At 40.0% G+C, this 13,048-nt stretch overlaps 1 protein-coding gene across 2 annotated transcripts in view; it reads right to left on the minus strand.

Annotated features, from left to right (window-relative positions):
* Positions 1-1,619: 1,619 nt before the first annotated feature.
* The window catches only part of TYRO3 (TYRO3 protein tyrosine kinase), a 230,944-nt gene continuing 219,515 nt past the window's right edge, over positions 1,620-13,048 (minus strand). For both annotated transcript variants that reach the window (XM_040333801.1, XM_040333800.1), the window contains 2 exons: positions 10,449-10,585; positions 1,620-3,070 (listed from right to left, as the gene is read on the minus strand). In XM_040333801.1, the coding sequence (XP_040189735.1) occupies positions 2,665-3,070; positions 10,449-10,585 (543 nt within the window). In that variant the 3' untranslated portion in view covers positions 1,620-2,664. The remainder of the gene's footprint in view (positions 3,071-10,448; positions 10,586-13,048) is intronic.

A 13,048-nucleotide genomic window follows, 5' to 3' on the forward strand; every position in this document is an offset into this window, starting at 1 on the left:
TAGGAGTTTTAAACCCTTCAATTCCCTAAAAAAAGGCTTTGGCTAAACATACATTTTGGGCCCATTAATACTTTGCCATATTTGTGCATTGTGTTTTGCGTTAATGCGCATTGTGTTAGGCAGTTCATTTATTTTAAATGGGCTGCTAATGCACAAGAATGGACAGAAGAAATGGACAAAAGAAATGGACATGCAGCATTTTATCCAATACATCACATAGCAGCATGTTACCATGCATTTTGGTGCACTCCAACAAATTCAACATGAATGAACAGAATCACAATGCAGTAATGCATAGAATGTGTTAGGGTAACACATGCATTAAGGCACCTTGCACTAAAACACCATGCATTAATGTGCAAAAGTGTTACAGGATATTACATTTTAAGACCTATAAACAATAGAATGAGTTGACATGAACAAAATTCTCACATTTTACTTCCCACAAGGCAATTTTTTTTAAAAATATATGTAATAATTTGGATTATTTAAATTAAATTATTTGAATTAAAGAGGGGCCTCTAATTCTTTCCTTTTCCTACATTTTTTTTTTTTTGGTCACAGAATTTTTTTATTTACATTATTTAAAAACACATGAACTTAATTTCACCTTTTCTAATTTATGCATTGATTTTTTTAAAGATTTTTTGCACACAATATTAGAAATCACAATATTAGGTTTAATATATAAAAATTAACAACTTCACTCGTGCCAATAATATCTAATGCAGCTGCTATTCCAAACCTTTGATAGATATTCTCTTACAACTATAGGGCGAACCCGATGTGCAAATAGCGTTTGCAATATAATATAAGAACCTATAGTCAGTGCAATTACCCATATACTGTTGAACTGTATATAGGAGTGCCGAGATGGATTCCTATGTGCAACTATCAGTATATCTCAAATCATATACAAAATATACATATATAAGTGCCACAAAATCTAAATATCATGTGTTCAAAGCAAAGTATATTGTATTATAAAGTGTTCAGTCCCAGTAAATATGTGCAAATCGTGCCATCTTCCACATGAATAAAGTGCCTTGTGCTTTTCTTCATACGATTTCCTTTCCATTTGCACATATGTACTGGAACTGAGCACTTTATACTACAATATAGACTGTTTTTGCTTTGAACACTTGAGATTTAGATTTTTATTGCACTTATATATATGTATATTTTGTATATGATTTGAGATTTATTGATTGTTGCACAAAGAAATCCATCTCGGAGCTCCTATATACAGTTCAACAGTATTTGGTTGATTGCACCGATTATAGGTTCTTCTATTATATTGCAGATCCTATTTGCACATAGGGTTCGTCCTATGAGCCTATATTTGTAGATTACAAAGTAAAGCTAGCTTGTTGCACAGTAACATTTAATAATATCTGTATGTACCTGGAAAAAGGCTAGGTACTGAAGGCTTAGAATGATGGATTTTCAGGAGGATGTCAACAATGGAAGCCACCATATTTTTCTAATGAAAGGTTTTCTTCAAAAATGGATGGCTTCCGACAGCTGCATCATGGTCATGGCAGTCTAGCCTTTTCTTGCAGTTTATTTATAAGATACCATAAGTGGAAGGAAGACAAACGAGTATCTAAGCGAGGAAACTTAGGTCGCCGGACTAACATTCTTTATTTAGAGAAAACTATGATACAATGAACCTCACTTATGTAAAAATTATTTTTCCTTTAGTTGTGCTTGGTCTTACCCTGAGTGACAGCTGCTAAAGAGTTCATCCCTAAACGCAGATTTCAAATTCCAATAATCTATAATGCACAAAGACGAAGGGGTCTATTTATAAATGTTTTCACACAACATTCACACAACTGAATCCAATAAAAATGTGCGAATCTTGCCTTTTGTATGAAAACATTTACAAATAGCCTCCTAAGGTACGTCTGGCTGGTCTGGTCCCCTCAACTGACTGGTGCAAAGAAGGTCAAAGTCATATATTATAGAAAAATATTATTTTGGTTCTGGAAGCATAATGGCACAACAATTGTTCTCTTTCTGGAAAAAAAACATATGAATTAAATATGACACATGCAACCAACTGTTTTTTCTAAGGTAGCAAGGAACCTACAGGCGTGATTTAGTCAACATTATTTTCAACTGAACACATCAGTACTGACATCACACTTCACTTTCTAATTTCCCTTCTTGGAAAAGTCTATTACTTAAAAGAAAATGGGATGCCTATATATAAATCAGGGTTTTAACCAAAGTTTATAAGTCTTCAGATATTGCATTGAGTAGTTGATCTTGTAGCTCCATAGAGACAGGGAAGCTTTAGCTGAGCAAGTTGATGCAGCGGTGAGGCTGTGATACCATTCAAATGGAGAGAAAGAAGAGTTGGTTATCGATGAGCTTTAGTTGTGTAAAAAATATGTACAGTAAAGTCATTTTAGGAACTAATCTATTGAAGGCTGTTTTACAGCCTATTTCAATACTTACATTGCCTATACAATTTTATATAAAGTTTTACAGCTGAAAAAAAATGTACATTTTTATTGATGCAAATCCATAAGCAATTTATAATGCCTAGAATTCAGAACAATGTCCACCTGGATCGTGGGTTGAGCTTATACAGACACATGGCTTTAAAGGATGCAGCTAAAGGTATCACATCCCGCTGTAAGCTTGGAGTTTTTACTAAAGGTTAATGACCACATGAGCTTCCTGAATTTCTTCCTCATCGTCCTCGTCCTCATCCTCATTAAGGAGGCCTCTGGCTTCCGGTGCTTGTGCTGATGAAGGCCGCTCGTCCGTGTCTCTAAGGCACCCAGGGTTCACAATATAGCGATAGTCGCCAGACACTGCTGCAGCCCCGCATGTCTGTGAAATGTCTATGCAGCAGTCATCGCTGTCAAAACCAGAGTGAAAAATTGAGTCTGCAGCAGTGGCTCCACAAGTCTCCCCGAGATTTACATACAGTGGATCTTGACTCTCTGATAATATAGATAAGCGGCCCAAGATGGTCTCTAGCCGTCTTTTTAAGTCTGTAAAGCAGGGCCTCCTCTTGGGCTCAGTGATCCAGCACTGGCACATCATTTCATACCTGCAATAAGAGACATTGATTTATTTCTGGTCACATTAAAAAAATCAGATTTAATCAGGAAAAGGCATGAGGAGAAGGATCAGGAATATTATTATTGCATTATATTCGTTAAAGCGAATCTAAAATCAAGAACAAAAATGTGAAATATCACAGATTACCATTTGCTAGTGTGGTGGCTGTATTTATGTCTAGAATTATTCTGCCTTTTTTTCACCTGGTGATGTTGCCAGTAACAAAGTTTCTGCCTAGGGTGCCAATACTCTCTCACCGTACTGTATCTATTGAAGGACAGGACAACACCTTCCTCTCTTCTCTTTTTTGTAACATATTGCAGTTCACAGAGAGAACTAGGAACAATGCTAACTAATGAGAGGTAGCAGAGGCACAGAGCAAAGGAAGCTATCCATCCAGATCTCTCTGGCAGGATTAAAAGGTATATTTTGCAGTTAATGAACAGACATATACAAATATTTTGAATTCACCACATACAGTGGGGAAAATAATTATTTGACCCCATACAGATTTTGTAGGTTTGCCCACTTACAAAGAAATGAAGGGCCAGATCCACGTACCTCGGCGCATATATAAGGCCGGCGTAGCGTATCTCAGATACACTACGCCGCCGTAACTTGCAGCGTATTTTCCGTATCCACAAAGAATTTGCACCGTAAGTTACGGCGTCGTAGTGTAACTGTGTCAGCGTCAGGGCGCGCAATTCAAATGGATAAGATGTGGGCGTGTTTTATGGTAATTCATCTTGACCCCACGTAAATGACGTTTTTTTTTAATGGCGCATGCGCCGTCCGTGGGGGAATCCCAGTGTGCATGCTCGAAATCACGTCGCAAATAGTCAATGCTTTCGACGTGAACGTAATTTACGCAAAGCCCTATTCGCGAACGTTTTACGCAAACGACGGAACATTCGACGCTAGCCCGACGTCCATACTTAACATTGCGTACGCCTCATAGAGCAGGGGTAACGTTACTCCGAAAAAAGCCTTACGTAAACGACGTAAAAAAATGCGCCGGGCAGACGTACGTTTGTGGATCGCTGTATCTATCTCATTTGCATACTCTATGCGGAAATCAACGGAAGCGCCACCTAGCGGCCAGCATAAAAATGCACCCAAGATCCGACGGCGTACTAAGACGTACGCCAGTCGGATCGAGCCCACATTCAGTCGTATCGTATCTATACAAAACAAAGATACGACGGGGGATCGTAGAAATTATGCGGCGTATCAATAGATACGACATAATTTCTTTGTGGATCTGGGCCGAAGGGTCTATCATTTTTATCATGGGTATATTTTAAATGAGAGAGACAGAATATCAACCAAAAATCCTGAAAAAAAGACATAATACAAATGTTATAAATGAAGTTGCAGTTCAGTATTTGATCCTCAAGGAAAACATGATTTGGTACTTGGTGGAGAAACCCTTGTTAGCAAGCACAGAGGTAAGACGTTTCTTGTAGTTGGTTACCAGGTTTGCACATATCTCAGGAGGGATTTTGGCCCACTCTTCTTTACAGATCTTCTCTAAATCCTTAAGGTTTTTTGGCAGTCGCTTGGCAACTCAAAGTTTCAGCTCCCTTTATACATTTTCTATAGGATTAAGGTCTGCAGACTGGCTAGGTCACTCCATGACCTTAATGTGCTTCTACTTGAGCCACTAATTTGTTGCCTTGGCGGTATGTTTTGGGTCATTGTCATGCTGGAAGACCGATCCACAACCCATCTTCCAGTGTTCTGGCCGAGTGAAGATCTCATCCAAGATTTTACAATACATGGCCCGTCCATTGGCCCCTCAATGCGGCAAAGTGGGCCTGTGCCATTAGCAGAGAAACAGCCCCACAGGATAATGTTTCCACCTCTGTGCTTGCCTGTGGGGATGGTATTCTTAGGGTCATAGTCAGAATATTTCTTCCTCCAAACACGGCGAGTGGAGTTAATGTCAAAGAGCTCAATGTTGGTCTCATCTGACCACAGCACTTTTCTCCCAATTCTTCCCTGAATCATTTAGATGTTCATTGGCATGACTGTACATGTGCCTTCCTGAGGAGGGGGATTTCAATCCATGGTGGCGTATTGTGTTGTCAGTGGTTTGTTTGGCGGCTGTGCTCCCAACTGCCTTAAGATAATTTACAAGCTCCTCCCATTTAGTTCTGGGCTGATCCCTCACTTTTCTGATGATCATCCTTACCCCATGAGGCAAAATCTTGCATGGAGCTTCAGACCGGGGGCGATAGATTGTTATTTTGTATTTCTTCCATTTGTGAATAATCACGCCAACAGTTGTCTCCTCTTACCAAGCGTCTTGTTGATGGTATTGTAGCCCATTCCAGCCTTGTGCAGGTCTACAATCTTGTCCCTGACATCCTTTGACAGCTCGTTTGTCTTGCCCATTATGGTGAGGTTTGAATGGAAGAAATAGTCTGTGGACAGGTGTCTTTTATACACATAACGAGTTGTCGTTAGGAGCACCTTTTTAAATTGACAGGACTAATCCGTGTACCACATGAGCACATACTGTAGCCAACCTTAGGGAGCAAGAATTATTGTTGGTTGGTAGGGGATCAAATACTTATTTATAACATTTGTCAAACATCATGTGTTTTTTCTGGATTTTTGGTTGATACTCTGTCTTTATCATTTAAAATACGCCTATAATAAAAATTTTAGACCTTCCTTCGTAAGTGGGCAAACTTACAAAATCTGCGGGGGATGAAATTTTTTTTATTTTCCCCACTGTAAGAGAAATTTGTAGTTAGGGTGTGCATACACTTTAAATATATTTTTTTTAACTAATCCAACATTCATGAAACTGAAGACTAAGAATATCCATGCTGTATACCTGCTATACAAAAGACGTGCTAGAAGACAAGGTAGAAACATTTTATGTCTTTTTAAGTGCCACACAGAAGTCAGATAAAAGTTAGTAAAGGTCTGCTGGTATGCTATAGTAGGCACCTCCAGGTCTATTCAAAACTATTTAACTTAAAAAAAAAAGGGAGAGACCCTTTTCCTTGCTCATGTAATGCAAAGCAAAAGGGTAAATCTACTCCATCTCTCCCCAGCAGCATGTACTCACATTTCCATGATACTACGCCATCCGGTTTGGCCTCCAGGAGTGAAGTGGAATACCAGCCACTTTGGTGTATGGGTGAGCATGTTACTCACTCCCTCTCTCTTATGTGACAGTTCTGGTGCCTACTTATTTCTCCAGGGCTGTCATAAAGTGTCACGATAACAGCCCATATCCCTGTGTAAGCTTTGTAAAGTCCGTAAGGGAAAGAAATTGGTTATTTTATGCATCTGTTCACCCTTAACAGACAAATAATTTTTCCCCTGGCCTTAGTATTTCTGATCAGTATTTCTGTTGTCATAATATTCTTCTATAGGGATTTGTGAAGGTAAGGAAGGAAAGAATAAGTTCTAAATATAAAAGTTAAGCTTTATCAGAAGCAGCCAACTTCTCATGGAACATGGATATATGGGTTTTGCACAAAGCAGCGTTTGCTCTTTCGGGACGCTAAATGCGGATTTTCGATTCGTAGTTGACTTTCAGCAAAAGTAAATAAGCAATTTTTTATCTGCACGTCCGCCACAAGATGGCGCTGTATTCCCAGTTTTAACGTTGCCTGTTGCATCACCTCTTTCTCTAGTGTTATTATAAGAGCTAGCAAAGCATATGAACTTTTTTGCCCACCTGTATATTTAATTATTGGCACACAGGTGATTCAAAAATTGGCATTAATGCCTAATTATCATTAAGAATACCATGTTTACTGTTTGGCAGAAAAAAATGAAGCTGAAGGTGTTCGTTCACTGGTGAGCACTTAACATTGTGGGAACAATGCGCCTTTAACTTCTTCGCTTTCCATGTCTGCCACATAATAGACTTCCACCCACTTCCCAATGTCAGGCCTGCATGGGATTAAAAATGTTCTTAAAAAGCCATTATTACTATTAACACTTCTGACTCCTATGGGGAGGTGGGCGAAATCTGAATATGATTTTGTGCATGCTGAACTTTTAAAGGGTCTTAGGCATCATCTAGAAAAGCAAGATCACTAGAAATAACTGTTCGACTAAGGTCCACATCACAAATGTGCCTTTTAGAACCAATTTATGAGAAACCAAATTCAAGATGTACAATAACCCCAAAAGTGAGTACACCCCTTACATTTTTGTAAATATTTCATTATATCTTTTCATGTGACAACACTGAAGAAATTACACTTTGCTACAATGTAAAGTAGTGAGTGTACAGCTTGTATAACAGTGTAAATTTGCTGTCCCCTCAAAATAACTCAACACACAGCCATTAAGTGCAGACCCCCTCCATCAGCATAGCCCCCCCCCCCCAGTGCAGACCCCCTCCATCAACATAGTCGCTCCCCAGTGCAGACCCCCTCCCATCAGCATAGTCACCCCCCTGGCTCCTGCAGACCCCCTTCATGAGCATAGTCACCCCGTGCAGACCCCCCTTACTTCGGGCTGGCGGTGGTAACCTCCTCAAAGCAAACTGACACCTTCCCGGCCGTTACAGCACTAGCTCGGGGCCAGTGCAGGGCGGGTGGCTAGGTAAACTGTAGCGGCAGCTGGAAAGGAGAGAAAAGTTTGCAGCTGTACCGCCCGGGCGGAAACAGTGACATGTGATTTGCGTCAGGCTCAGCAGCAGGGAAGTAGGAGGAGGAAGTAGGACAGACCAGGGCACTCGGCTGTGGTGCTGGAGATGTTCCGGGCCGGCCGGGGCTTTCCTCACTCTCTGGAGAGTCAGGATGGTGTCACCCTCTAGCGGGTGTCACCCGGGTGCGCACCGCACCCCACTGCAAATTTACACTGTTACACAAGCTATACGCTTAATACTTTAGATTGTAGCAAAGTGTCAGTTCTTCAGTGTTGTCACATGAAAAAATATAATAAAATATTTACAAAAATGTGAGGGATGTACTCACTTTTTTGAGATACTGTATGCAGAGATCTGTGTAATTATAATAAATGGCACTGGTCACACCCATTGTTATGTAGCCTTGCAAGTATTTTGTCAAAAGGCCTTTGCTATAGAGATGGAATCTGCATGAAAAATGCATACTATTGTGCTTTACATAAAAAAACTTTTTTTTACAGAAGTATTGTTTCTACCAGAAAAACAAATACACATAAAAATGTGCTTGATGTCCTTGTAGGGCTCCAAGGTATTTAAAGGGACTAACTGCTGATGCACAAAAGCAATTCACTATGCCATAGATTAGGGCAAAAAACAGTCCAGTGTAATGTTAAAAGGTAATGTACAATAGACAATGTGGCCGATACTCAGCTCCTGAACCAACAACTGCTGCACTTGGTGCAATGTTAGGCTATAGAGGCCTGACATACCTGACCTTGTGGCCATTTAAAGCGGGGGAGCGGCAAGACATCATCAAGTACCAGGATGCCTGTGAACCAACAAAATGCAGGTGGTGTACAACCACAGGAACTAGAGGTGCCATACCCAGAAGCCACATGATGTGGATGTGATGTTAGCGCCAAGCCATACGGCTGGTACAAGACAAGAAAAGGACCACAGAGAAGGATTGCCATGTGGACAACGTGTTTCCAAGTGCTGGCTCGTTTCATTCTCAAAGAAAAAAAGCAGCCGCTCCAAAATGAGTTCCCCAACTGGGAGACCTTCTGTGTGGTCCTTTTCTTGTCCTGTTTCAGAAGCTGCCCATTAGACCGGCTTCTGTTGAGCAGTCCTACTAAAAAAAAAACAGCATTTGATCAGTGTATTCTGATGGGGGGCTAGGAGGAATGCATCAGTTTACAATAGCACAGCCGGGGAAATCCCTGCAATCATCTTGCTTGTGTGGATGCGGGAATCCTGTGAGTCACTTTTGTTCAGCCCACTGGTTGAACGAATACTAAAACTGTGTATACCTAGCTTAAGTTTGCAAAGCCTGCTTGAAGCAGCTCAAATGCAGGTAAGTAGGAGGGCAAGTCAAATGCATCGGTCAATGAATTCTGAATGATCTCAGAAGCGTCTTGCACAGATACCACTGACACAAGTCCAAAGCCAACCAACCATAGTCCAAAATGATATCCATAGTGTTTGTATCCCTTTAATTGCTTGTATTTTTTTCCTTTTCATTTCACTTGAAATACCGTATATACTCGAGTATAAGCCAACTTTTTTAGAATTTTTTTGGTGCTGAAAATGCCCCCCTCGGCTTATACTTGAGTCACCTTTTTGCGCCTGATCACTTGGACTTTGGGGACCCGGTACCAGCTTGGCACACATATAGCCCCTCTCTTCCTCTACAAGTGTGCAAAGTTTGTTGTCTGGGTGACCCAAGACCGGGGAGCACCGATTTTTCAAAGCCGGGCACCCCTTCTATATACTTCCAAGTTAAACGTAAGTCTAGTCATGGACACAGTGAGGCATGGGCACAGTGAGGCATGCAGATGAACACCCTAGGCTTATACTCAAGTCAATAAGTTTTCCCAGTTTTTTGAGTTAAAGGGTCATAAAGGAAAACACATTTTTGCCTAAAATTAATATCTGCAAGGTAGACAGACAGAATAGTGTAATGATTCTGTTAAAAAATTAGTAAATACCTATTAAATTCCTTCATCTATATCACCTCCAGCATTCTAGTTACTGTTCTCTCATTCACTTCCTGGTTTGCATCGCTCGTTCATGTAAGAACTATATTTCCCAGTATGCATTGCAGCACGCCCAGTAATTCACACCTCCTTGAAGTCTCTAACACGTAGAGAGCGTCCTGCCACACAAATGTAGTTCCCAGGAGGGGGTGAGCACGTTACTGACCACCGCAGTAAAGCCTCCCATCACGGTGGTCAGTAAAATCAGACAAGCAGGAAGTGAACAGAACAGAGAAGAAATAGAGCAACTTCTGAGCAAAAACGAACAATGAGGAAGTGAAAAGAGGAATGTCTGCAGGTAAAGGATTCTTATTATGAAAACATTTTTTTTCCTTTACAACCCCTTTAAATTAGGTGCCTCTGCTTATATTTGGGTCGGCTCATACTCGAGTATATACAATAGGTCTTTCAAAATCTTTACAACCCTTAGAGTTGATGCTTCAGGGGTGTGCCCCAGCTGTTCTCAGGTCTCATTTCTCCTGAATGATCATTTCACAGCCAAATTTCTTGCAATCTCTTCTCCCCAGTACAAAGTAAATACATTCACTTTTAATAAGGAGCAGAATCCACACTAAGTGTACAGCATATGCTATTATTAGGTCCTATTTTTTCTCAGGCCATCTTCAGATCTCTTGCAGAAAAATCGTAAAAAGTAAAAAAAAAAAATAGCACAGCATGTCCAGGTTTCAACGGCCACAGAATGTGACACAGGTAAACACTTTACTTACAGTTCATCCAGACAGTCCGGCGGCTGCTTCAATCTATTTCCAGCAATGAGGTAGCTGTAGATTTCAGAGTTTTCAATGCCAGCATAGGGTGTCTGTCCCAGGGTCACGATTTCCCAGAGGGCGATGCCAAATGCCCACTAGAAGATTGAAACATTTTAGTTACAATGACAATTGCTTTTGTATAATAGGAAAACAAATGAAGTACATCAATTAGTAACCACCGTGTTAAAGCAAACCTAGACCTAATCCAAACTAGTGAATTCTACAAAGACTAGGAAAATATTCAATATATGTTTGTTTTTTCAATGTCCACACTATCTCAAACTCATTCTTCTTGCACATTGCCATCTTGTGGGTATAATGGTGTATTTTTTAGTAAGCATCACTCTTGCAGATATGAGTTAATCACACCAATAGATCGCACCAAAAAGGAATTTCTAAACTTCACCCAATATTTGTGGACAATTTTGAATACCCAATTGTGCAGATGAATTTGCTTTTCACATGATTGGATAGTTTATTGAGTGAAGATTCCAAACTCCTTAAAGTGGATGTAAACCCAAAAAATGTTATTTATGTTTTTGATGTCACAATGTAGAGAATAAGATTTCCTATCATCTGTGCCCAGTGTTGCCACACAGAGTTAATCCAGCTCTGAGCAATCCTCTTTTATTCTTCAGTGAAAATTAACAGACTTCCAGATAAAAACCTGTCTAAATAAAAAGTCCTTTCCTCTCTCCTTGCTTTGAGTGACAGGTTATTTACATATCTAGCTTGGACACGTTTATCATATGTTATGTTATGTTTATCATAATATTAGGTGATCCACAGTTCATTGTATATTACCATGATGTGTTATGTGGGGGAGGGGTGGATTTCTCTTTTTTTATACTGTGGATCACCTCATATTATGATAAACATAACATAACATATGATAAACATGTCCAAGCTAGATATGTAAATAACCTGTCACTCAAAGCAAGGAGAGAGGAAAGGACTTTTTATTTAGACAGGTTTTTATCTGGAAGTCTGTTCATTTTCACCGAACAATAAAAGAGGATTGCTCAGAGCTGGAATGTGTGGCAAGACTGGGCACAGATGATAGGAAATCGTATTCTCTACATTGTGACATCAAAAAAAATAAACACAATTTTTTGGGTTTACATTCACTTTAAGGCCTCGTTTAGACTTGCAGTTGAAGGGTGTCAAAAATGCGCATCTGAGCCACATTAGGAAGCGATGGGGAATGTTTACATGCAGTGGCCACAATGCTTCTGGTCCGTGGCTAAGTTGACCCGACATGTAGCAGTACACGCTACAAAAGAAAGTTTATAGGGAAGGACCATAAAGCCCTGCAATCATGTGCAATGCACGCAATTGCGGCGTGATTGTCGGCAAAAATGGGGCTGAAACAGTCAGTGAGGTGGTGTTGCGTCTCTGGAAACTGATTGGGCTTTAGATGCAAGGGAGATTTAGATGCATGTCTAATACTTCTTCATTCCAGGTACATTAAGTTGCTTTGATATGCATTATGCAACACAGCCTCGACCCAAGGACACGGAAAACAATTATTCCTGCCCTGATCACACCATTTACCCTTTTATTGGTAGAACACAATGAACTTGTGTCTTTTTTCAACCAGACTATGCAACACCATAGATATGCTTTTTGCAAATACACACCATATCAGGCCCTTAGTAAATCAACCTCATTCCAGCTAGTGATCTGGGACTAAGCTCTTCTCATTTGGATATTAAACTTTTCCAGGAAGCACATTTATAAAATACCCAAACCACTTCCGCCGATACTAGTTGATTTACAGATTTATTTTCTTATTTAAATCTTATTTAAATTTATTAAAAGTTTTGGGTGGGCAAGAGGTAAAATTACTGTCAGGTTTCTAATTTTTGTCTGTGACCCCATTGGGGAGAATTTCCTTCACAGGAAGGCACAGAAAGTAATACAAAATACAGTTTGAGGTTTTAAATCACGTTAAAAAAGTGTTTCTCTACCACCACGTTGGAGAGATTTACCATCACGTTTCATCATGACAGAGGCTTTGCCCTCCCTTGATCGAAAATTAAAAAAAGTTTTGGTTGAATTTGAGCATTAAACGTTTTATTAGCCAAATAACTTATGTATAAAGTCAGCAGAAAGTTATTTAATATAGAACTTATTTCCTTTTAATTGTTTTGTCATTGGTTGTCACAGAAAACTCTTCGACACACATTGATCAAAAGTTTGGCTGAATTTAAATCAGTGTGCGGACTCCACTGCTTTACAGGAGTCGAAGGTTAAGCCCTTGTTCACACTGATGTCGATGCAGGAAACACACAAAAACGCACACAACGATGCAGGAAAAACTACGCAATCGCACGGCATTCATGCAATCTGCTGCAGGCGTCAATGTTAGATTTATGACACCCCTAAACAGATTGCAAAACGCAATGCGATTGTCGGAATGCAATGCGATTCAGGTTCGGAAAAAAAGGTTCTACGCCATTTTGGTCTGGATGCGATTTGAGCCATTCAAAATGTATGGCTCGAATCGCACTGCACAGACATCGTGCATGTAATGTGCGCAGGAATGCGGTAAAACT

The sequence above is a fragment of the Rana temporaria genome, chromosome 13 (genome assembly GCF_905171775.1).
Source record: "Rana temporaria chromosome 13, aRanTem1.1, whole genome shotgun sequence".
NCBI classification, from domain to species: Eukaryota; Metazoa; Chordata; class Amphibia; order Anura; family Ranidae; genus Rana; species Rana temporaria.